Here is a 26,177-nt window from a genome sequence, read left to right on the forward strand (position 1 = left end):
TGTGAGAGGTGGCTGGCTACCTGTGTTCTCATATTAGTCTTCCCTATTTTAGACTGTTACTATTTTATTACTATTATTACATTCTTGGCCCACATGCCTTTTATATAAATCATGATTCCTTATCCTTAATCTTTATCAAAAAAATAAGATTTGACTTTTAATTAGAAATTTTCCTGCAGGAGAGAATTTCATCTTTGGGTTTTTCAAATTCACTTTTTCCCCCACTTTACACCTTCCAGAGACCCAAATGAATACAGTTTGCAGAATTGCAAAGGAAAAATATTCTACCCTCTCAGTAATTTTTAGTCATTGGAGAGAAAATATATGTGTAAATGTATATTTATATTCAGAATATACTCCATTATTTATGTGATAAATCATTTAACTTAGAGAAGAGAGAGCACAGATTTTTTTTTTTTTAAGTTCATTTATTTCGACAGTGGAAGAGGGGCAGAGAGAGAGAGAGAATCCCAAGCAGGGTCTCACTGTCCGTGCAGAGCCTGATGCAGGCTCTAACTCAAGAACTGTGAGATCATGACCTGAGCCTAACTCAAGAGTCTGATGCTTAAGCAACTGAGCCACCCAGACATCCTGAGATTTTTTTACTCTACAAGTGAATGAACAGATTTTGGAATATGATGAAGGAAGGAGATCCACATTCATTGCAGTTAGAATTCAGATCTGCAGCAGACATAAAATAGCTAGTATAGGAACTCCTTTTTATTCAGTTCTAAAATACAAACTGGGATTGAGATTGTTTACTACACATTTCACTTTACTGAATCGTGTTTGGGCTGGGATAATTCATAATTTCTCACTTTGTGCTAGGATTCCTTGGCCAACTAGTTGTGTTACATCATAGTATATCATGGTGGATGAAAGCATTGCAGCTTCGAGAGGTTAAGACCATGCAGTCAGTGAGTTAGAGATTAAGCTCTTGCTGTTCCTGATTGCAATTTAAGGTTCTTACCATCTTATCGTACCAGTGTGCACTGACTGGGTCTTGGGTAGTTGTTGCAAAAATTGTTTTCTTTAGTGGTGAGGAATGGGAAGGGAGACTCATGTCCCCTGCAAGAGTGAGCCTGATCAAGTTTCTGGTGTCAGCACTTGTCTTTGACCTTGAATTAAAAGCTATTTACACAACTGAGTTAAGAATTAGGTTTCTTCTGTACATACAACAAGATAGAAGAGAAACCAAGCTTTCTTTGCCCCAGTTTATTAGTTAGAAACCTATGACTGATAAATTACTGAATTGTACTATTCTAAATTAGGAAGCAGTGAGGTTTATTCCATCAATTTGATTCACTAGACAATATTTATTTCTTATCTCCCTGGAAGAGAGAAACTATTGACTGAATAGGAAACTATATTTCTATTATCTCTGTTAATGGTGAAGAGCAGTCGTGCAGATAATCAAAATGAAATGATTTATAACTGTCCTGCATGTACAAGTGCTATCAAGGACGAGTTCCTTATAGCATAGTAATGTCACTTGAAGAACAGAGTAGCTTATTGCATAATTAGTATTGTTTTAATGATGGTATTGTTTGAATTACTGCTACTATGACAAGTGACGTACGGTTTAAAAATCATGTATACATAAATTCCTTGCAACTTACTACCTTAAATTCTCAAGTAAAATGTTCTACGGTATTTTTGTGTGACCCTTTTTTTTTTAAAAGTGAGATGTATTTTTGTAGTTAAATCTTTGTGTGCAGTTAAATATTTTTTAAAATTATGAATCTAACTTATCTAGCTATTCCTCACATTTCGGACATAGAAACAATGTTCTGAGTGATTTTCAGGGTTTGTTTTAACATGTTATGGACATTTTTGATTTATTTAAAACATTTTTTTTCATGTAGCTGTATGTTAATGTCTCATCTTGAAGAACCAAAAGTAACAGAAGATGAAGAACCACCCACAGAACAGGATAAGAGAAAAAAAATGGTAAGTTACCAAAGCTGCTTTTAAAATTTGGGAGAGCTATATATTATCACATTCTTTAGGTCTGAAAGAAACTGTCTGTTGGTCCATTCATCCACCTTTCGATCTCTTTTTCCATCCCTTACTGTAGAATTAATGTAAGCTGAGCTTTGAAATTTGGAGTGTACTCCTAACACAGATACATTTTGCTCCTCGTACGTGAAGTAGAGTTTAACTGTTAATCTGAAATCACTTTTTCTTGTCTTAGGAGAACAGAAGATTTACTCTTTCACTTACCGAAAACCTGTGACCCTCAACACATTTAAGTTGTGATGCATGTTCTTCTGTTGTTAGGAGATTTACTGAAATTGCTTCATGAATTTTCGCAATGAATTTTTTCTCAGATAATCACAGGCCTTTATAAAAATTACCTTATATTAACTGCTAGGTAGGAAAATAAATCAGAAACACCTAAAATATGTTGCCTTTAAAATTATTTATAATCTTGAACTTCTAAATATTTACTGTGACCCATGAATATAAAAATCGCTACATAAGTAAACTTCTTCCCATTTCCTCTTGGAATCCATTCTAGTCTCCTGGTCTCACCAATATTAATCTTGTTGTGCCTTCTTTCCTCATTTGTACTTGAGAACGATGCTAATATCCCTCGAAAGTAGAGTAACTAAATTAATATATGAAATGGACATGGGATGATGCCGAACAGCTAGTAACTAGGGGTGTCTCATTATTTTAGCTGTCATTATTTCAGGCTGCTTGCGATGTTCCCTCCTCGAATTACTTACGCCACACTAACCCTCAGGGGCTTCATCTTCAGTGTATAGCTGGTGCTGCGCTGCTCTGACAGCCTGCTTTTAAACTGTGCTACGGTTTAATCCGTTTTACTTGGCATTTTCATTAGGGTGACGATAGCCTTTCAGTATCATCTAACAGTTTGTCTTTTCTCTTTTCTCACCTCCGCTATTTTAAGCATTAAAAATATAATTGGTGTTACAGAAAAATATAATGTCTTCCTTCATAGGATTCTAAACTTGTAATGAGTAATGGGTATTCTGCTTCTGTTCATTTGTCAGCTTTTGTGCACACTCTATTCACATCCTGTAGTCTGGTAGATCTACTCTTAGCACATTAATCTACTCAGATCTGTTTTTCATCCTGTAGGAATCCTCAGTAACATCATATAGTACTAATTGTAATCCTAACTTGATTTTGAAGGCAAGTGAAACATTATCTTAAAGAGCAGTGTAAGAGCATAGTTTCAGAAATAGCACTTTAAGATTCAGTTTTGTGATTTTAAATACTATTTGAGAGCTGATTATTTTACCATTATTGTTCTAATCATAGGCAGTAATAATTTACAGAAAAATCATTATTTTTTCAAATGTTTGATTTTGTTTGAAATCAGTCGTCACAGTAGCTTTTCGGTGTAGATTTTTATTGTCATCTCTACTAAGGTGGACTAAGCTATATCTTAATCTTAATGCTGAGGATACCACAGCATTGATGGTTAATGCTGGGATCACATATCTTAGCCTTGAATAAGTCTAATTGTGAATACCATGAGAATTTTTCAGTAACTTTTCAGTAACAATATTAGTCGCACTGTATCTTCGGGGTTACAAGTATAAATAATGCATTTTCTTTCAGTAATTATATTCGATTGTGTTATGTTTATCATTAGAAATTTTTTAAGAACTAGCTAGATGTCCCTTGGTTATAATTTTAAAAAGTGGAGGTGTTTGCTGGTAAATGATTTTGAATTATTATTTAAAAGAAAAACCAGTCTTTGACACTTCAAAGGGTTTTTCATATTAAGTGAAAATATTTACTTACAAGGAAGAAAAAGTACAGCTGCTTGGTTCCAAGACTGCATGATTGAAAGTTTGATTTACTTACTGTCATTGTTGTCTTCAAGTGGTCCCTAAAATGTGGTGTCTGCATTTCAGTAGCTGCTTTGGCAGAGGATAGCCAGCAGTGATGGAAATTCGGGAAAGTGGTTGATCAGCTTACATCAAATTATGATCATTCTCATGGTTCGTTTTAAATAAGGATGGAATTGCCATTCAGGAAAGCTATGAAGCTGTCCAGACTTTCTGATTTTGTCCACTTTCATTCATCTCCTGTCTCTACTACCTGTTTGGGGGGAATTAACAGAAGATCAAATGCAGCTCAAAGCATTTCATTTAATTTCTAAGGTCTCTCCCTATCTGGTATGCTCTAGGAGTAGAATGACCATTTTGTGACCTCTTCCATAAAGAATTAAGCTAGTACAGGGGTGCCTGGGTGGTTCTGTTGGTTAAGTGTCCGACTTCAGCTCTGGTCATGATCTCGCCGTTTGTGGGTTCCAGCCCTGCCCTGGGCTCTGTCCTGACAGTTACAGCCTGGAGCCTACTTCAGATTCTGTATCTCTGTCTCTCTCTGCCCCTCCCCTGCTTGAGCTCTTTCTCTCTGTCTCTCTCAAAAATAAGTAAACATTAAAAAAAAAAAGTTAAAAAAAATTAAGCTAGTATATTAGCATTTTAAGTTGCTTATAATTTCTTTTCTGTGATGTGTGACTTACTAGGCATTTGTAAGGTGTACTTTCCAAATTGAAGTTTTTGAGCATATTAATGTTTTCTGGCAACTTGATGGAACTGACTAAGAAAGCATTAAGGAAGCATTTGATATATAGTAAGTAGCCTGTGTTAATGAGGTATTTCTGATCATTCTTTCATGTTAAGTATTACTGAGTTTAAGCCCCAGAAATACTTTGGTGATCTGCTTCTGTATGTAATAATCTAATTTTATATATGCTTACTAAATGCTTTAGTTGATATAAATAAGTTTGAACTTTATTAAAACTGCACTAATTTCTCATTTACCTGTGCTGATAGTGCGGTAGCACAAATAACGGTCTATCCAAACATCGTTTCACGTGACTTTGAAGTAATAATAGTAATACCGTATCTACATAACATTACCCTTTTTTTCCAAAGGAATGTTTTAGAATCTCATCTTATTTACCTTTAAAATAGTTTAGTTTGATGATCAGATACTGATGAGGAAACCAGGCCACAGAGAAGTAACCTCTTACTCAAGAGTTATAAATTTAGGTAAAGGCTGAAATTAGAACTGAGCTTTCTTGACTCCTAGCCTGAGGCATTCTTTATGATTTTGATTTCTAAAATTTCTGTAGGTTTTCTAAGTGTTTTCAGAAATCCCACATACCATTTTGCTAAAATTGCAGAATGCATGAGAACTGCACGTTTGAGGGGAAATTTACCAGCTTCAAATACAGCTCAGCTACCATAAGTCACTGGAATTGGAATTAGATCTGTAGAGTTAGTATAGTTTGTCATGTCTTGTGGCAGCATGGCTAGGAAACAGGTAGTTAATTAATTTGTACATTTGCTTTACTTTGACAATTAAATGTAGTTTGCAGTTATTGACACAACTGTAACCAAGAGCTAAAGAAATGACTGTGAGGAATGCCCAATTTCAGGCATTTACTATACAGTATTTACTATATTGAAGTATTAAATTTTTATGTACTTGTTGAGTGCCCACTACATGATCCACTCTTCTTGAAATTGAGGATATTGAAGTGAACAAAATATATAAACCCTAAGGGTAATGGAGCTTATAGTCTTAAGAAATTATTTATGTATATTAACAATGTCAAGTTTATGGAGGTTTATTAGATTAAGTAATAAATATCACAGTAGTTTTCTAAATTTGTAGCATGTTCATGAAACTTGGAAGTTCTGTATATATAGTGTTCCTAAGAAGTATTTTTTACCCTGTTTTAATAAATCAGTTAAAGAATGTAGCTGGGGTTTTGTCCCCCTCACTTCTTTGACAACAACTTTTTTCTCTTTTCCTAGTGTTAATAGATGTTTGCAGGTCTCCTATTTGATTAATTTTTTCAAGAGAAATATCATTTCTCTTGACCAACACTTTTTAAGATCATTTATACTTGCAGTGAGTTTGATCTGTTTTTCATCTTTTAGGTACACTTATGGGAATATGTCTTTTTTTTTTTTTTTTTAGTATATTTATTTATTTTGAGAGAGGGAGAGAGCAGAGGAGGGGCAGAGAGAGAGGGAGATCAAGAATCCCAAGCAGGCTCCACACTGTCAGCTCAGAGCCGATGCAAGGCTCAGTCTCATGAACCATGAGATCATGACCTGTGCTGAAATCAAGAATCGGACACTTAACCAACTGAGCCACACAGGTGCCCCCTGTGTGGGAATATATCTTATATCTTAATGTATTTTAGAAGACATATTTAGAACTATCTTCCCTCTAGTCCAAGAATATGAACTATTGTTTTTCCATTATTTGTCTCAAGAAGTATATTAGAATTGAAAACATTTATGCCATATTACAAACCAGTGAAAATATCATTTTAACACATTGTACTTTTAAGTTGCTGTTTGCTGAATGAGCTCTGCACGTGACTTTTTTACTGGTTTGTAATCAAGTCTTTAGCTTTTGATAGCCTCAGATTTTTATGTGACTACCAGAGTTTTAAATTTTAACTTGTATCTTGGGGCACCTGGGTGGCTCAGTTGGTTAAGTGTTCGACCTCGGCTCAGGTCATGATCTCACGGTTCATGGGTTCGAGCCCCGCGTCGGGCTCTGTGCTGACAGCTCAGAGCCTGCAGCCTGCTTCAGATTCTGTCTCCAGCTCTCTCTGCCCCTCCCCCTGCTTATGCTCTGTCTCTCTGTCTCTAAAATAAATAAACATTAAAAGAATTTTTTTTTAATAAATTTTAACTTGTACCTTATATAGTTCAAGCAGAATCTGCAGTCTCACTGAACTAAATTTCGGATACAACCAGGTGTCTGTGGGCTGAATGACATTGGCAAACTTGGCATCACAGTTTTCCACGTTGACTGTAGCACATCTGAGCAAATTAATTGTATTTTAGATTGGGTTGCATTTTATTTGCTAAATTCATAACCAGACCCTAAGTCTCCTGGCAAATACCATAAATCCTGAATAGGCCTTACATATTGCCTTCGAGTGAGTATTGTCTCCTCCGCTGCTGTTGTCAGATATAGCACTGGATCAGAAAGGGACAGAAGTGCTGCAGTATGGGAATGAAATTGTCTGAAAATCAGAGCCTTACAGGTAGCTAACATGTTTTTCCCCTTTCTCAGAGTGGATAGACCAGACCACCTCAGCCTGCACTACACCTCTGCCTCCCTGCCCTCCTTTCTCTTCCTCCAGCTCCTCTTGTCATCACCTCTTCCCCCAGAACTTCTCTCTGCCTATTAAATCCATCAGCTTTCCTTTAGACTTTTACTTAGTAGAATTTGGAGCACATTGCCAGAAGGAAAGTTACCTTATTTTCATTTGAAAATACTCTGTGATGTTGTTTCATAAATGTTCAGTCAAAAGAGAATGTTGGAAGGGCATCCTAGGCTAGTGGTTGAGTTGGGAGGTTGTAAACCCTCCTAGTGTGATTTTAACCACTAAGAATCAGTCAGATGATTGTTTCCTGCTCTCATTTATTTACCTCTAGAAAAACTCAACAGACCTAGTAAAAGAATTGTATTTGGCTGTCACTGATAAGGTACTGTGATTTTCTTTTCTTAGTTAACTAACAGTAATCTTGAAGTTCATGATTTATAAACAAAATACTTTATTTTGCAAGTAATATGAAATTAAGGCATCATTTTACTGGTATTTCTGAACTGTCTTTTGAGATTCCTTGCCCTATCACATTGAGTAATCAAGGTAAATGTAGGATTGTTGAAAATACTCTTATTCAACTTGCCTGCATTGTCAGGCTGGTTATGACTTTAGATAGCTTTCTTTTTGCTTTTTCTTACCATGCCAGTTCCACTACACTTTTCACCCCTGCTTTCTTGCTACCTCTTGACCTCATCCTAATTAGAAACTGATCCTTATCCAAAATCCTGAACTCTGACATTCCTCTCTCATCACAACCTCTTCTTCTTCACCATACCATGTCTCCTGAAAATTCTGTGGTGTACCTATATCTGGAGTCCTGTAATTTGTTCTCACTTTCACACTCTTTTTATAAACTTTCTCTTGTTTTCACTAACTTTCCCACCTTTTAACCTAAATGTTCTTGTTTTTCTGCTGCTGCTAACTTTGGACAAGCCGTAGTCATAATCTTTGCCTCCCCACTTTAGACCTACTAAGTTTGTGGGCCTAGAAATCAGGCTTATGTATTTCTTAAAAGCTTCACATGTTATTTTGGTGTCCAGCCAGTATAGAGAACCACTATAATAGGAATGAAATTCCCTGACCGTCTTTTATAGATATCGTGATTCCACCCAGCCTTTTGCGCCTTGTTTTCTTCACCCTGCTCTGTCTCCTAAACCAGACGCCTTGTCTCCGTGAGTATCAGAGGTTTTCTTGGCGTCTGTTACAGAGCTCTCAGACTTGTCCTTACGTGTGGAGTAGCCCCTTAATCCTCTTTGCCTTCCCTCAGCTTACTTATTTACTGTTTTCCTCATGAGACGCTGTCTCTACTCACTGATCATCCTTCTCACCCATGCCCAGGTATAGAAGTAATCTCTCCCTCTCCTGGATTTACCTAGCATCTTCTCTGTACATGTCAACTGCTTATACCATCTTCTGCTTCATGTAACCTAGCAACTCACATCTGTGATCTCCTTGAGATTAGGAAACATGTTGTCACTTAGGTTTGTGTGTGTATGTGCTTATATCTTTGTATATTTCTGTAAAGCTTTGTTGAGTAAGCATTTTTTATATTACATATTGAAGTTTCTTAAACTAAGGCATTCTCTGTAATATTTAAAGCACCTTAACATGTTATGTATAATATACTACTAGAACTTTTTTTCCCCTTTTTTTCCCTTTTTTTTGAAGAGATTGACTCTAAAATATACCCCTGTTTTCTTTGGGTCCTTGGACAACTATTCAAGTTAGTGAGGGTAGTGTCATCGGATCTGTTTCCCTCTGCCTTAAGATGACAGAAATCTCTCCTCTTTTCATTCCCAAAACAAATCTAGATCCATAACCTACTGTCTCCTTTCTCTTCTTGAAGCTTATTAGCACCAATGGGAAAGTAGCAGCAATACCATGCAGGCATAATTTTCCTAACTGACTTTATAGCTAATTAATCCTGGCAAGAACTGTGTATCCTGTGTGTTGTGGTCCATCATATCGGTGGTCTTTACATAAAATCCAGGAAACACTCCAGAATACTATTAGCCGTTAACCTGATCCTCATCCAAAGTTGTTGCTCATATGGCTTTTAGTCTTTTCAAGCTTTTTATTGCTTTAACAATGTGCCCTACAGGACATCTTGTAAAAAGCTACTTTGTAATCTGTAAGTAAAATTTTGAGGGAATGACAGTATTTAATATTATTTGTTATGAGTAATTAGTGCCAAAAATTATGTGATAAATAGAAACTGGAGATTTTTAAGACCTTATGTGCATTTATACCCTACCTTTCCTCGGGGTGGGGGGAATGTTTCAGGGTATACGAGTATCAGTCCCTAAAAACAGTGTTCCAATAACAACATATAAATAAAGACTTGGGAAAATGCCAAGTGTACATTTGGCTTTGGGAACATCCAAAGACCCTAGTTTCACAACTATTAATTCAGAAGCTGGATGACGAGGTAAATTTTAGGATCAGTGTTGTATTTATTTAGGCGGAAATCCTTAACCTAAAATTCAGCCTGTCTATTGATTTCCAGGGGACTTTTAGAAACACCTTGAGATTGTACACAGATTTGGGTGAGGATGTACATTATGGGGAAGAGGTGATGTATACCTTTTATAAGATTTGTTTAGGGGCTAATAAAAGATCAATTGAAGATAACTTCTTGACTGTTTCTACTACTTTTCCCTGTAGGATTTAGATACAGATCTTTGATTTTTTTCAGATACACAGTATGTGTTGTCTTCCCATCCTAATTTTCCTTCACTTGGCCCACAGGCTTTCTTTGTCTTGAATAGTGAGCGAACATTGAAGCACTTAGAACCAAATTGTTTTTAAGTCTGGCTAGTTGGTTATGCATAGTGTTTCCGTGCCACGAGCCAAATGAAATGTAGGCTGCCGAGAGAAATAGTACAGTTGGGCTTAGCGGGCCAGGGAGACAGATAGTGCCCAAAAGTAAGAGAACCTTGGGATTATTCTTGTTGCCTTTTTTTTTTTTTTTTTTCCAATTCACTTGAGAATTGTTCTTATATATCGCTCATGGTTTCCATAGCAAGAGTATGTTTTTCACAAGCCAATGTTTCCAAAGATCCCTTTCCAGTTTACTTTCTGTGTCCTAAAAGTAAGAGGATGACTTTCAGGTTAATACACATTTTATCTGTTTTCTTGAACAAATCATTGAGCATGCATCAGGTACAGTGCTGGCGTGAACTGAGTGTTATGTGTCGGAAGATGACAGAGAGTCGAAGATGAGGTCTGAAGGGCAGATTTAGGAGAGAAGCCTTGCCCCGCATCATGGATGCTTTAGACAAGAGATATAATTTCCTTTGTTTTTTTTTGGAGACTGTAAATTTGTTAAATTGGGGTTGTTTCTTACAAAGATGGAGATATAGGCTTTGAAATGATCCTTCTACCTAAAATCACTGAAAACAAGACAAAATTACGTGAAACAGCTTTTTTTTTTTTTTTTTTTTTTAAGATACTGCAAATCAGAATATGAAGCATAATGATCTCTGAGAAACAGAAAACCAACCCTCTGGTTGCCACAGTTTGCTACCTGGAGGGAGAGGAGGGGCACAGGGAGCCCGCTTGGGGCGGGGGGAGGGCAGAGGGAGCCTGCTGGTCTCTCTGATTTGAGGAGATGAAGCTGGAAGACACCAGAGTGTCTTGAATTACCAAAGAAGAGGGAGTAGCCCGCTTAGAACTTGGGGGATCTTGGGAGGGTTTCTTCTGAGTCTTTAGCTGAGTACTGATCAGCACGTAGAAGTGCAGAAGTTACCCATGGCCAGGGAAAGAGCCTCCAGGAAGGATTTTGAGGGGAACGGTATTCTGAGCTGACACAGCCAGGACTAGATCGTGTTGTCAGAGTGCAAACCCTCAGGAATGATAGGGCATTAGGTAGAGGGTTCACAAGTGTGTGTCCGTGTTGGTACAGAATTATCCCCGTATTAGGTATTGTTCTGATCCTGCCAAACAAAGGTAAAAGCAAAATCTGAAAAGATTGAACTGTTACCAAGCAATGTAGTCACATCCTAGAACAAAACTCATGACTGTCATCTAGAAAAATTTCCAGTATCTAACAGAGCAGAATTTATAATGCCTGGCATCCAGTAAAAACCTACTGGCATGCAAAGAAGCTGGAAAGTCTCCCTACTGAGGGGGAAAAGTCAATCACTTATAACTTCCCAAGAATAGATACCTATGGTAGAAATGGTAGAAAAGATCATTAAAACAGTTTTTATAACTGTGTTCCCTCAGTTGAGAAGCTAGAGGAAAGATTAATCTGGTAAATACAGATGTTAAAGATATTTTAAAAAGTGAAATGAACCTGTAGCGATTAAAATCCGGAATATCTGGTGGGGTTAATGTAGATGAAGTATTAGGGAACAAAAGATGAGTGAATTTGAAGATGCAGAAATAGAAAGTCTCCAAAAAGAAACAGGAAAAAACCCAACAAAGGAAGGGAGGTAAGCTGTGTAGGACGTGTGCAAGCATCCTCATGTACGAGTCACACAGGTCCCTGCATGACAAAAAGGAGAACAGAAGAAATATTTGAAGAAATGATGGCCAGAATTTTTCCAAATTTAACGAAAGCTATGAGTTCAGAAGTCCCAGAAACTCAGAGAACCCCAAGCACAGGAAAAAAGACTGTAGACCAAGGCATATCACAATCAACTTGCTACTTACATCCAGTGTCGAAGAGAAAATCTTAAAACAGGGAGGAAAAAAAAGATGCATTATATAGAGAGGATAAGAGATAAGAATGATAACAAACTTGTCATCAGAAACTATTCAGACAGGCTGACAACAGAACAGCATCTTTAAAATACTGAAAGCAGGCGCCTGGGTAGCTCAGTCAGTTAAGCATCCGACTTCAGCTCAGGTCATGATCTCATGGTTCATGGGTTCGAACCCCGCATCGGGCTCTGTGCTGACAGCTCAGAGACTGGAGCCTGCTTCAGATTCTGTGTCTCCCTCTCTCTCTGCCCCTTCCCCGCTTGTGCTCTGTCTCTCTCTCAAAAATAAGAAACGTGAAAAAAATTAAAATACTGAAAGAAAACTGTTTTTAAATTTTTCTCTTTACTGAATTAATCTTTTAGAATAAAATTGAAAGTAAAAACTATTTTGTTTGTATTTACTCCGTAGTTAATTTGTAAAGTTAATCACATTTTATTTTGATGACAGTGGATGAGAGCATTCTGTCTTCTAGGTGTTTTTTTGTTTGTTTTTGTGTTGTTGTTTTTTGTTTTTGTTTTTTGTTTTTTTTTTTACTTAACAATGCAGAGTATTTAAAGAGCATTTGCGTAATCCATAACAGTATTGTAGATGACCACAGAAAATCTCTGATAGTGTCAGATTTATCTTACACTGCTGGGTATATTTCATGCTACTGCTTGAATGAAGCCACAAAAGGGTAGGCATGAGTGCTTTATTTATAACCATCAGAGGAGAAGTACTCACATTTGTTCCCTTCCATTTTGCCCTGTGATTCCTTTTTCCCTTCAAAATTGCTGAGGTGACTTCAGTTTTTTCCTCAGCCTTTGATACATAGTGGTCTTTAAAGTCTGTAGATCGATAGTAGGAAAAAGCAGTCCTACTCAAGAACTGATTTTTTACGAACATCAAGTAGATCCCAGTTGTGAATTGTGACTGTTTTTATTGATGTCTCATGAAGCTGTTATGAAGAGGTACAGTTTGTGTTTGTGCCCCTGCCTTGTAACAATTTAGTTTTTAAATTTTAATATTAAATAGCAGTTTGCAGAGTTCTGATTACAAATGATTGCTTCCGGTTTTGCAAAGAAAGCATTTGTACTATTAAAGTAATTTTTATCCATATGACTTATTTGCTGTCACTTCTGTGTTGGTTGTCACCCACATATTTTCAGCCAAATCTGATTATAGAAGATCTAACTTATTAAAATTGTGTGCAGATCCTCACCCTTCTGCATTCTCTTGAAAACACTTCTCTTAACTCTTTGTCAAATACTATATTCCTGCCTGCTGCATTTATGCAAGTGTTTGCTCTTGACTTCAACACAATGGCAAGAGTAGCTTCTTGAAAATGGATGGTTTCTCTTTTGTGTTTATTCAACATACATTTTTGTATGCTCACCGTGTCCAAAGCATTGATCATTATAATTAGTATTTCCTCTACTATTATGTATACCCATAGAACCTATCTTCTGGTGTATATTGATTGGTAATAAATACATATTCTTTACAGACATTGAATACCATTAGCTTATTACAAAGCCGGTTTCATACAATGAGAGGATTTCCTTTTTATGTATGTTTCTCTCTGAGTCTGCATTCTCTAAGTTCAATTACCTGACTATTAATGCTGTTGTTAAAGTATCCTTATCTTCATTTCCAGATGATGCTGAAATGTAAAAAAGGTTGTCCTAAGGCACATAACTTTACCTAAGGATATCTGTATAAAATATTTCAAAATTGTAGATTGAACCTAGCTTTCCTGATAAGTGAGATGCTCAAAATCAACATTAAACTTACCCAAATCTTAGTAATACACTGTTTTAATAGGTAATTCAGCTCTTACAAAGTGTATGCTTGAAAATGACATTAAAACAGTTCAAGAGGATGGGCAACAATGAATTGAAATAATCCAACAGAGATGTAATAAAGACACAAATTGATAACCAGGCATCCTCCTGAGAAAGCAGTTCTTTCTGTGATCAAACTAAAATGTTAATCAAAAAATAGTTTGAGATACAGAGGTTGAGATCTTTCACAGTAGGCTACATAATCACAATCATAAGATGCTGGAAAAGAAAGTGCCATTGAAAATGCCCTTGAAACTAAATAAAGTAATGGCTTCTGAGTTTTTGTTTTTAGATGAGACTTCAGATTAATTGCTTGCTGACCTCAATATTGTTCTTGAGTTTTAGAAAATAGGCAACCTCATTGCTTCTTGAATTGAATTTATTTACCTGAATTATTGCTAAAAACCTTAATCAAAAATAGTTAAGTTTGCCAGTGTGCATTTGGAAATTTTGGCAGTGTGGTATTAGACTCAACGCTAAGTAAATTCTTCGTGTTTATCCATGAAGAATATGGCCTCCTTTCAGAGAATGCATTTTCAATAACTTAGGTAACATTCCAGTGAACATGAGACTATTTTCTTTCTTTTATTCCTCCTTTTTCCTTCTTCTTTTTATTAATAAATTATCAGTAATGCTAATTGTGTTTTTAGAAGGAGCCTGTCTTTTGAGGGAGGGGAAATTAAAGAGCCTTTACAAAGAATCCTTCTGCGTAGCAAGTTCCTATTTTGAAGTTTTGTGTTTTTTTGTTTTGTTTTGTTTTGTTTTAATTTTAGAGAGAGTGAGAGTAGTGGAGAGGGGCGGAAGAAGAGAGAATATCTCAAGTAGCCTCCACACTCAGCGCAGAGCCCCATGCGGGTCTCGTTCCCACAACTATGGGATCATGACCTGAGCCAAAAATCAAGAGTCAAGCACTCAACAGACTAAGCCACCCAGGCGCCCTGAAGATTTTGTTTTTAATTGTAACAATAACCTATACTCTTTTAAAAACCACAAAATTAATTATATGATATGAAATACCTTTCCCCAAGACAGCCTTTTACTGACATATTTCTTTCAAACATTTGCATATATAAACATCTGTATGTAGTTCATAAGTAAACACTACAGGGGTGCCTGGCTGGCTCAGTGGATTGCACAACTCTTGATCTTGGGGTTGTGAGTTCAAGCCCCATGTTGGGTGTGGAGATTACTTAAAAATAAAATCTTTTTTTTAAAGATTATGCTGCTTGATTATTTAAAAAATATTTTTAATGTTTATTTTTGAGAGAGAGAGAGAGAGACAGAGCGTGAACAGGGGAGGAGCAGAGAGATAGGAGACATGGAATCAGAAGCAGGCTCCGAGCTGGCAACATAGAGCCCGACGTGAGGCTCAAACTCAAAAACTGTGAGATCATGACCTGAGCCGAGGTCGGACGCTCAACCGACTGAGCCACCCAGGCGCCCCTTGATTATTTTTAAATGTGGTAAATGCATGAGCCTATTTCCATATGCATACATTTAGATTTGCATCATTTCTTTGAATAGCTGTATTTGATCACATTCCATTGAATGGATCTCCATCATACGCATTTCTTGAGCAGCACTTTTTTTTAATTTTCTTTATCAAGTTTTTAATTTAAATTCCAGTTACCATACAGTGTAATACTAGTTTCAGGTGTAAAATTAAGTGATTCATCGCTTGCCTACAGTACCCAGTTCTTGAGCAGCACTTCCAAAGGTAGTTTGCAAACAACTAGGGGCTCAAGAGTATTCTTATTTCATAAGTGATATTATGTATCAATACTACGAGCGATGACAGTATTTGCCATTCTAGGATAGTATTTTTCTTGTCATCGTGTGGGCATTTGCGCTGGTTGTGCAAAAACAACATTCCCCACCCAAAGGCAGGTATAACAGCTGGCCCTTGAGCATCAGTAAAGGCGATGGCAGCAAACTATGCTAGTAATCAGCCTCTTTTTTACTACCGTATACTCACATTTTGTTTGTTTTTTAAAGCCATTTTCATTGAGGAATGTTCTTGATGAAGTAGTACAAATGACCAGTTTCATTACATCACCACTCTCAAGTATGTATTTTTAAATACTTTCTGTGTCACGAGTTGTTCTCTGTGACATCGGTTGTCATGAGGAAAAGTCCTTTTGCAATAGAGTTGTGAGCTAAATCATCTGTCTTTGTCATGCAGTACCATTTGAACATTGAAGAATGACTGACAGGGAAACATGGTGATTTAGACTTGGGTATTTGACATACATTTTCTCAAAAGCCAGGCTCTCACTTTAAGGAAAAACTAAGAATTTAAAAGTATGTGCCCATTGGTGGTATGAGTTATTCAATACCCTGGACAATATGCTAGAAAGCAGTAACTTGTTTTTTTAATGTACTTTTTCTAATTATGAGCAAGGCTGAGCATTTTCCAGATGTTTAGAGTTCGTTTATATTCCTTTCTTACCTTCTTCACCCCAGTTTTTCTATTAGAAATTTTATTTGATTGTTCGTTTTTTGCTTTAAAGTAAGAGTTCTGTCATACATTGTATTTTCCAAGAATGGCCATAATAGTATGTCCCATTCCACATGCTGTTTTGGCAGGGTAACTTGCATTCTCTCTGGGTCTCTATTTCCTTTCCTTGAAGTTGGTCAGTCTTGCTGATGCTTTCTGCCCTCTGAGTCAAATCATAAGATCTGTCTTCTGCCTTGTTCCCAAGAAACATTTGTTCTTGGAACCCAGGTACCCAGTGTCCACAAAGAGAATGTGAGTCTTGTTTTACACAGCTGAGGTCCCAGACAACAGTGAACATTAACTGGTAGACACACGAATGAGTAACGCTATAGATGATTCCCCAGGAGAGTGTCAGTCCTCTCCAGCCTTCAAGTCTTCTCAAGTGAAGCCCATAGATCGTGGAGAAGAGACCATCTGTCCTTACTCTTCTCCACAGAATTCCTCAAAATTTAAAAATTAGTTGTTGTTTTATGCCACCTAGTTTGGAGTATAATCAGAAACCTGAAGAAGCTCGTTAGAGATGCAGAAATCAGCCCTTCATTCTTCATCCGTGTTTCATTCAGTTTGGTTTTTGCTTTTTGTTTTTTAAACCAGGAGCAGAATTAAACTGATAAGCTTGTTGTTGCAGCGGTGAGTGCACACTTGGTGGCACCACGAGTTGTGTTTCAGTGGGTAAATCATGGAGGGGTTTTATCAGATTGAGAGTGCTGGTGTTAGTCTTAGAATGGTCTTGTCAGGGATTGGTCAGAATTTGCAAACCATTCGTGTTACGGGGACAGTCAGTGGTCTTAATTTTAAGTCCTTAAGTCCCAACTGACCGTCAGGTCAGTTCCTCACTTGTCTTCGCTTGGAATGCATGGACCTAAATGAGATACACATTGCTTATCTTGCGTATCATGGTTTAGGGTAGTTTTTCTGTTTTCTGAGTCCTGGTAAAGTTCTGCACATTGTGGTCTCTCCTGCATTTCACAGATATTCCCTTAGAGCTATCAGGGGGCTTCTCACTCCCACGCATACCCCCACAGCTACTTCATCAGACTCATTTTTGGAAAGATGAGCTGTTAGCTTTTGGGCGTAAACAGTATAGATTTGCACTGCCCTTTGAGAGGGCTTCATTGTGTGAGTGAGTTTTCAGTGGTGGTAGTTGTCATCTTCTTTAATCGTCAGCAGTTTGTTTACTTTTGACTTTGTTTTCTCACTTTGCTTTTGTTTTATCTGGTTTTATGGAAACGCTACCCCACACTCAAGAACATCGTTTCTCATGTTTTTATTTCGTGTTATTGATTTCATTTAAATCTTTAATCCAAGTGGAAATGTTTTTGATAAAGGAGTGGAGGAGAGTGTTCATTGTTCTTCGATACAGCTCTCCTGTGCCACAAAACTAATCAAAAGCGTATCTTTTTTCTGCTGTTTTGAAATACCACCTTTGTCAGATAGTACAATGCCAGATTTGCCTAGATTTATTTCAGAAATCCAAATTTGTAGTCCCTTGACCTTACTATTTTAATTACTCCAGTTTAACAGTGTATTTTTTACACATTAATGATGTTTCTGAGGTTATTTTACTTGGAAATTTATCATTATATAATTTTTAAAATAAACTGAACATTTTTATTAAAGAATTGTTTAAAAATCTCAATTGAAAATGGGAGTTAATGCTAATTAGAAAACACCAAAAACCATATTGTTTGAAAGTCAGAGACTTAAGACTTTGGCTATTTTAATGCTAAGAATTGCAGGTTTATTTTCCTTCTAGGATACTTTGTAGATCAATCTCATAATACTCCATCTTGTTCTTTCAAGCATGCATTGAAAACAATTGCTTCTTTGTGGTCTCAGCCTAACTGAAATAAAAGACATACCTTGTATCAAAAGCTAGGGTGTACTACCGTGATTCAGGGTCAAATGAAGAAAATCAAAGAACGTGTCTATTTCCATTAATTTAAAACTATCTAAAAATAGTTTAATTCTCCTGTATACAGTGATATGTTCAAAAATGAAACATTACTTCTGCTGAAAGGGGAGATTTATTAAACTAAGGAATTTACTTATTAAATGTTTTGGATGTCACTATATCCTAGCCAATTTTTTTTTTCAGTTTTATTTATTTTGAGAGAGAGAGAAAGAAAGAGCACAATCTTGGGGGGGGAGGGTGAAAGCGAGGGAGAGCGAGAGAATCCCAAACAGACTTCTTTCTCCACACTGTCAGCGCAGAACCCAACACTGGGCTCGATCTCAAGAACTGTGGGATCGTGACCTGAGCTGAGCAACCCAGGCGCCCCTCTCCTAGCCACTGTCATTCATTTTTACATGGACCCAAGCAAGGTGAAATGATCTGTGACAGACCTTAATACTGCTTTTGCACAAATCAGTTGATACTTATTTTGTATCTCACATGTGATAGTCTATGTGAATATCATATGAATAAGTCATCCAATTTTTCTTGGATTGTCCCCTTGAAATAAAACACTTTAAAGTAAAACAAATAGAAAGGGAGAAGGCTTTTGTTATAGAAACTATTTAAGTGTTGAGACTTTCTTTCAACTTAAAGCTGAATTAATTTCTTCCCCACCACTTTTTTTCTGACCTGGAAGAAACTGCAGTGAAGAGACTAGTGAGTTTCTTTATTAACCCATTACAGTGAAAATTACTTTATGTCCTTGTGCAAGTTACGCAGTTACATTTGCTTCTAAAGCAAACGTGGGTCCTTGTAGAATAGTGATTCTCAAGTGATTGTTATTTTATTCCCCCCCACCCCCCAGGAGACTTACAGCATTGTCTAAAGATATATTTTATTGTCACAAGGCTGAGAAGTACTACTGTAATTTAGTGGGTGGGAGCCAAGAATGCTGCTAAGCATCCTACAGTACTCAGAACTGAGTAATAATTCATTTTATTCCACTGAACATTGGGTAGTTGGAGGAGTGTCTCTTCAGAAACACTGATGTAGTTGCCTACCATGTACCAAATAGCGTCCAAGTTGTATAGGGCCCGATATGCCAGATAAGTGTGGTGGGAACTATAAATCCCTTTCATCCCCCAAAGAATTCCACATCCTAATCCCTAGGTCCTTTGAATAGGTTACATCCCCCTATGGATATGTTTGGTTACGTTGCAAAGTAGAATTAAGGTTGCTCATCAGGTGATTGTAAAGGAGATTATCTAGGTGGTGCTGTTGCTTTGAAAACAGAGGAAGACAGCCCCTAGAAGCTGGAAAAAGCAAAATAACAGATTCTCCCCTAGAGCCTTCGGGAAGGAAAGCTGCCCTGCTGACGCACCTTGATTTTAGCCCTGTGAGATTGTTCTGGACTCCTCATGTAAAGAACTATAAAATAATAAATGTGTAGTAATTAGGGCAACCATAGAAAGCTAGGAATTTGGATTTTGTTTGGTAGGAATAGGCAGCCATCAGAAAGTTGTCACCAAAGCAAAACCACAGTAAGACATCACCTGTCAGGGTGGCGAGAATAGAAAGACAAGAAATGACAAGTGCTGGTGAGCATGCGTAGCCACGCTGATATGGTGGGAAAGAGGCAAGCTTTCAGTGTTGCTGGGCTTGCTGCTACTTAAGAGAATTTTGTAGCATTTTCCATTTCCAGGATCTTAGCCCCCTTCCCCATTCAGTTCACTACAAGTTAACTGCTTCTGCTCAGTGATTACTAATGCCATTTGATATGTCCACATGTCCAGCTAGCTTTCCTTAAACCTGAGTAACTGAGAGAAGTATCTTCTGTTTCTTGTCTGTCCTCTTTTCCTCTCCACACATTCTCCCTTTATCTCCCCCTGTCTCTCTGTCTCTGTCTCTCTGTCTCTCTCTCCCTCTGTGTCACACACACACACACACACACACACACACACACACACACACACAAACTACCCCATTCCAAAAAGCAGTTGATGCAGCAGCCCTTTTACCATTTAATATAAAAAATAGTGTTACACCACTAATTTTCATCTTACCTTAACCTCCCCCTTTCATTGCATTTAGCATTACAAGGACCATGATTTATTTTATCTTTGAATCCCTGCACTTAGAATGGTACAAAATGGGTTCTCACTAACTTTTTGTCAAATTAGATGTTAGTGGTAGCAAATTTCTTAAATCCTTAGGTCAGCAGTTAACATGAGCTATCTACTGGAGATTTGGGTGACCTTCGTTCAGGAAAGATCTGGCATTTGGTTACCTCCATGTTAACTCACTGCTTTGTAATTGGTTCTAAAGCTCTATGTGTACTTATTTCACTATGGATGTATTCCTTGAACAAAAACCAAAGGTAACCCTCAGAGATTGGTACATGTTCATTTATAGTTCTAAATCTCACGGGTGTTGGAGATGTTCTGATTGTCGTAATTTCATTTTTTGTGATCTAAACGTTAATAGGTTTAGTTCTCTGAGATTTAAGTAAACTATACTGGTGAAAGTGGGACAGATATTTTGAAATGCTTGAATTGTGGTGTTTTCTAATTATTTTTCAGTGTGTTACATCTTTGTTCGTGCAACGGTGGTGTTTTGTTGAGTTTTCCATTTGGCTTTTATGTATCACTCAGTAGTACAGGCACCGGCTGTGAGTTCCTTGTTTTGCACCAGGCCTCCTTCCACAAATAAATAAACAACATAGTTTATTTAAATCATGCATGAAATCATTTCAAGTACTCTAGTCAATTTAGGCTAAATAGCCATAGAGAACAGTATTTCCCTTTCCAGAACTAGTGGGTTAATGCAGGTCTTAAAATACTGCAATTTCTTGAATGATTTTGCTATATCAGCAGATGGTCATGATGGAAAGTTTTGTTCCCTCATGCATTCCCATCATATTCTGTCATTTTTATAAATTATTGATGGTTTACAATTTGATGAAGTGATCATCCCAGTTTTTGAAATAGATTGAGAGCACTGACTCGTTATTAAACTTTATTGCCTTTACAGGTTCCCTCTTAGCATTTCTTATTTATAGCACTTAACTTTTTAACCTTTCATTTGATAGCTTGATCTTGTGAAGCATTTTATCAAAAGACTTGAGATTCTCCTAAGATGTGTTCAGTGATCTCACTTCTTGGAACCAAATAGGCAGTTGGAACAATAAGGAGACATAAGGAAGCAGGTGTGTCCTGTGTTAGGTTGGCTTATACTTGTGATGTTCGCATCTCTCAATACCTTTAATAACAGTGTAGGCAAAAATAAGTGATACTCAGAAAACTTAATCCAAGGTGACATTTAAATTGTTAACTAGAAATCTCATCTGGTTTTTCCTATTTCTCTTTGTCCTCTTTCCATTTTCTGGATCACCTGGAAACTACATATAATTGGCTCAATGTATTATGGAATATGTTTGGTTTTATAGTCTGTTGTCTCACAGAACGGGCAAACATGAGTATTGATGACATTTCTGGAAAGGAAGTAGAATCAAAGGCAGTGCTGAGGACTAACACATTTAGATATGTCTAGGAGGCTGCTGTTTCCTAATTTTGGAATACTGATCACACACCCCTAAACATTCTGTTACACTTCGTTATACAATCATTTTTACTTTGATGATAACATGAACGGAAGGAGGACATGTTTCTATTTATTTATTATTTATTTCTATTGTTTCTATAGAATTTATTAATTTAGTTATATATTAGAATTGATCTTTTTTAATGTTAGAGATAACTCCAAGAAGATAGTCCTTAATTTATTGCTATGATTGGTTTACAGGAGAAATGTTTTTATAAAATAGGTAAAGGTTCATTTCAAAAGGCAGCATATTTTTATAGGATTCTAAAAACACACCTATGGTCATAACTTTTTTATTGGTGCAAAACTTATTCTCCTACACATTACCATTTTGTGGTATCTTATCATCCCTCTGGCCTTCTGAGTAAACTGGTGCTAAGGATAGCCAGTGGTGGTCTTGTGATCTCTAGGTTTAGTTGAACCTAAGATGGTCTCCTACTGGGTATATAATGACAGAACTGAACAATACTACCAGTAAGCTTAATTTAGTACCTGTAAATAAAAATTCTACCCTATAAATAGAATATGCCTTTTTAAAATGTTCATGAAATATGAATAAAGAGGTATGTGGGAGGGGTGAACATAAATATAAAATATTAGGTAAAAAGTCACGTATAACTTCAGGGATTATACATGCACTTCCTGGCTAGTCAGTGGAAAATCTTGTCAGAATTGACAAGTTTTTCATAAAATATAATTGCCAAAAAAATTAGCAATTAAAAATCATGGAAGAAAAGTTTTAAATGGGTTCCCCATTTTTCTAAAAACAAGCAAAAAATTTTCCATTAACAGTGTTTCTTATTTGCTCGTTTTCTAAATGGTTTTACTGGAATGTACTATTAATGAAAAAAAATGTGTAGTGTAATGCATTTAATATTGCTAATGGCATCCTTTCATCAGCAGCTTGTCTTCTTTCTCTCTCTCCTCTCCCCTTTTTCCTTTTTCTTTCTCCCCATTTTTCCTTCAGTCCTTTTTTTCTTATTTTTGGGCTATCACATTTTAAGGAAAAGATAGAACTTAGAAAACTGCGGGAACTGTCAGGAAATAATAAACAGAAAAAAGAAAATAGTAAGTTTTTGTATTTATGAAGATAGATGCAGAGAAGTAAGTTACCATTAGCAAATTTAACCCAGCATTAAATTCACCATTTATTCCTGTAAAAACTTTTACTGAATTAGGAATAGAGTAATAGGACTCTTTAAAAACAATTTTTTAATGTTTATTTATTTTGAGAAAGAGCAAAAGAGAGCAAGTGGAAGGGCAGAGAGAGGGAGAGAGAGAATCCCAAGCAGGCCCAAACTCCCAAAACGTGAGATCATGACCTGAGCCAAACCAAGAGTCAGATGCTGAATGGACTGAGCCACCCAGGGATCCCTAAAAAAAATATGACTTTAACGTGATGTTTTAAATGACTGTTTGAAGCTAAGCACAAACATACCACTGTTGAGAATGATCTAAATGAGAGTGCCACCTTCTAGAACAGACCCCTGGAATCTCAATATAATAGTTTTGTTGTTTTTTTTTTCTACTCAGGGGAAGTACAAAAAAAAGATTATGAGTGGGTGTGTAATTCACAGAGTCATTCAGGGATGACCCAGATATATTGATGATTCTTCTGTCTAGTTGGAGAGAAAAAGAATGGGTTATGACACATCTTTTTTGTTCACATTCTGTTGACTGGGAGTTGTGGTCTATCTGGGTACCTAGGAAGCAGGATAAAAATTTTTGGTGATAGTCTGTCACATAGAATTTTTAGCCGATGTAGTGAGAAGAACAAGCAAGGGTGTATTTGAGTGAGTGTAGGTATTAAGTATTGGCAAAGAAAAGGCAAGTCATTAGTCATTTAAATGAATGTTTATGCCAGAAAAGTCCAGGAAAATCAACAAACCAGCTATGAAGAGAGTTTAACAAGGTAACCAATTAAATGATAAACATGTAAATGTATGTTGCTGTTACTAGCAAACCAGTTAGGAAAAGCAGGCAAAGTCCAAATCCTTATAGTGTGGATTTTATATGCCGTGTGATTTGGGGAATCCGTTGGAATTCTAGAGTCAAAAGTAAGGCTCAAAAGAGCATTAAACTTTTGGATGGTGAAGGAGTCAGACAGTTTAAAAAAAAAAAAAAAGGATCCTGACATTCTCTGTTTTGCATACGCTAAAGCAAAAGGAACCCAAAAATGTCTCCTTGAAACCAAAGGAGAAAGAAAGCCCTGAAGAGCATGTAGAAGTAGGTGGTGGTCTATGGGAATCAAGTCTGTAGGTCTTGGAAGTACCAGTCGAAGAGTTTTTAAGTGTCATGTATTTTATTGAGTCTTACTTACATTTATTTTAATGAATATGAAGATATCTATAGAGATTTTTGTTGGGTTTACTTGAAATCTTAGTCCTTAAAATCGTTTTTTCCAAATTTTTCTTTAGCACTCTTCCTCACTCAAATATGTATCAGATTCTTACGAGCTTTTAAAAATTCAAGTGCCTGAAACCAGTTACATCAGAATCTCTAGAAGTGGGACTTAGACATCAGCATTTTTTAATATTCTACAAATGGTTTCCAGTATGCTGCTAAGGGTGAAGAACACTCTGTAAACATATTTAGTTATATTGCTGTGGGTTTCCTTTTCTCTTTAGAATTTCTTATTTTGAGTTTTAAATGAAACAATCTTATGTAAAGGGGCACCTGGCTGGCTTAGTCATTTAAGGATCCAACTCTTGATTTTGGCCGAGGTCATGATCTCAGGCTTCATGGGGTCGAGCCCCGCACTGGGGGTTGAAAGTGCAGAGCCTACTTCAGATTCTCTCTCTCCCTCTCTCTCTCTTTGCCCCTCCCCCGCTTGCACACATACTTTCTCTTTCTCTCAACATAAACTAACAAAAAAATGTACATAAAAGGTTTAGTCTGTGCCTAGTACATGCCCTGTTTGCGGTTGGAGTTTAGTAAATGTAGATAGAATATTTTGATTGCTGTTTAATCACTCTGATGAGGAACATTCCCTACGGAAACAAATGTGAAGAAATAAGATGTTCTGTTGCTCATATCTGGGCTTGGCATATTTACTTTGGCTCATTGATTAAATTGTGTGTTTTGCTCACGCTTACTTTGTAGATTTAAAGCACCTTGGAAGGCATAACCAAAATAAGACTGAAACTAGAGTAAAAATACCCAATTAGTAATGGTCTGGGACTGATGGAGAGAAAAAATAATTATATCAGAAAACCTCGGTAATAAGCTAATTGCTAAATTGCAATTGCATTTTTGTCCCTGAGACATGTATGTATGCATTGTTACTTTTATCTCATGACGTCTGGGTTTCAGTCATTCTAGACATAGCAATGTAAAATAGCTCCTTTATTTACAGGTTCGTCAAATAGAAATTGTAGTCTAAATTCCTCGATGGACAGCTATAGCAGGGATGATAAAATCTCACTCGCTGCCTTGGAATTTGGATTGCACACTGGGTTTAATTAGTGACTGAATTTGCATTGTTGAGCCTTATTGATGAGATGGGCTCTGGTTGGCATCTACAGCACTCAAACTCCTTGGTAAGCCACTGGTTAGGAGAGTTTATATCCAACAGATTCTAAAAATTTAGATGTAGATGTATTTCAGAAATTGACAATTCCCTATATGAAACAGAGGTCAAAGAAGGGAATTTCAAACCAAAGATATTTCAATCGAACTAAGAACATTTGAAGACCACAGGGTTAAATACATTGTCATAGGCAAATTTTCCTTTAAGATTTTTGTTCTGTTGCGTTGCTAGGGTGGTTATACATAATCTACCAGGTTTCATGGAAAGTATATCACTATTCTTACAAAAATCTTCTGTAATTTTCTAGGGTAGGAAACTTTTTCTCTCCAGCAAAATTCCAACCGAAATAACTTTACAGTAAATAATTTCCAAAAAATTATCGTGGGTCTATGGAGGCTTATAAACTGAACAATAATATGAAAGGCCACATGACCTAAGAAAAAGAAAGGATTCAGCTGTCAGATTCCTGCTGGGTGAAATTGCTGATTAATGCAGTGAAATGTTTTTTCGTTTCAAGGAATCAAAATCTCAAAGAATAAGAAATGGACATTCTGGTAAGTGGCACCACAGGAGCTAAAATCTTGTACCAACTCTGAAGACTAACCACCTTATGGTTTGAAACAAACGTCAGAAAGCTATAATTACCAACAGAGGAATCTGATACACAGTTCATACAGAACCATTCTTTCTTAAAGTAATAATTTCAAAGTCAAGGAATACCAAACTACTTGCTTATTAAAATCCAATATATGGACTTTTGAAGTGAGTCAGAATATTAGCACTTAATTTATTTGGCATTGTCTTGGAGTCAGGAATTCTGGGTAATTATCTTCTAATATCACAAATCTATTATAAGGGTTCTAATTTTATCTTAACCATTTTAATGGAAATGTTTAAATATTATGTCCTTCCTTGGAGGGTGAGAGAGTGGTTAGGCATATGGATGTAATGGAAAGAGAACAAAACCAGGAATTTGGAAGTCTGTATGCCAGTTC

The 26,177-nt window shown here is 36.6% G+C and overlaps 1 protein-coding gene across 3 annotated transcripts in view; it reads left to right on the forward strand.

Moving 5' to 3' along the window:
- IPO11 (importin 11) overlaps positions 1–26,177 on the forward strand; it is a 197,946-nt gene that overhangs the window by 165,182 nt on the left and 6,587 nt on the right. For 2 of the 3 annotated variants that reach the window (XM_045494369.1, XM_045494363.1), the window contains one exon: positions 1,866–1,950. In XM_045494369.1, the coding sequence (XP_045350325.1) occupies positions 1,866–1,950 (85 nt within the window). Of the gene's footprint in view, positions 1–1,865; positions 1,951–7,457; positions 11,627–26,177 lie in introns of those variants that run through there. The other variant, XM_045494376.1, reaches the window with a different exon arrangement.

Source organism: Leopardus geoffroyi, chromosome A1 (assembly GCF_018350155.1).
Source record: "Leopardus geoffroyi isolate Oge1 chromosome A1, O.geoffroyi_Oge1_pat1.0, whole genome shotgun sequence".
In the NCBI taxonomy this organism is placed as follows: domain Eukaryota; kingdom Metazoa; phylum Chordata; class Mammalia; order Carnivora; family Felidae; genus Leopardus; species Leopardus geoffroyi.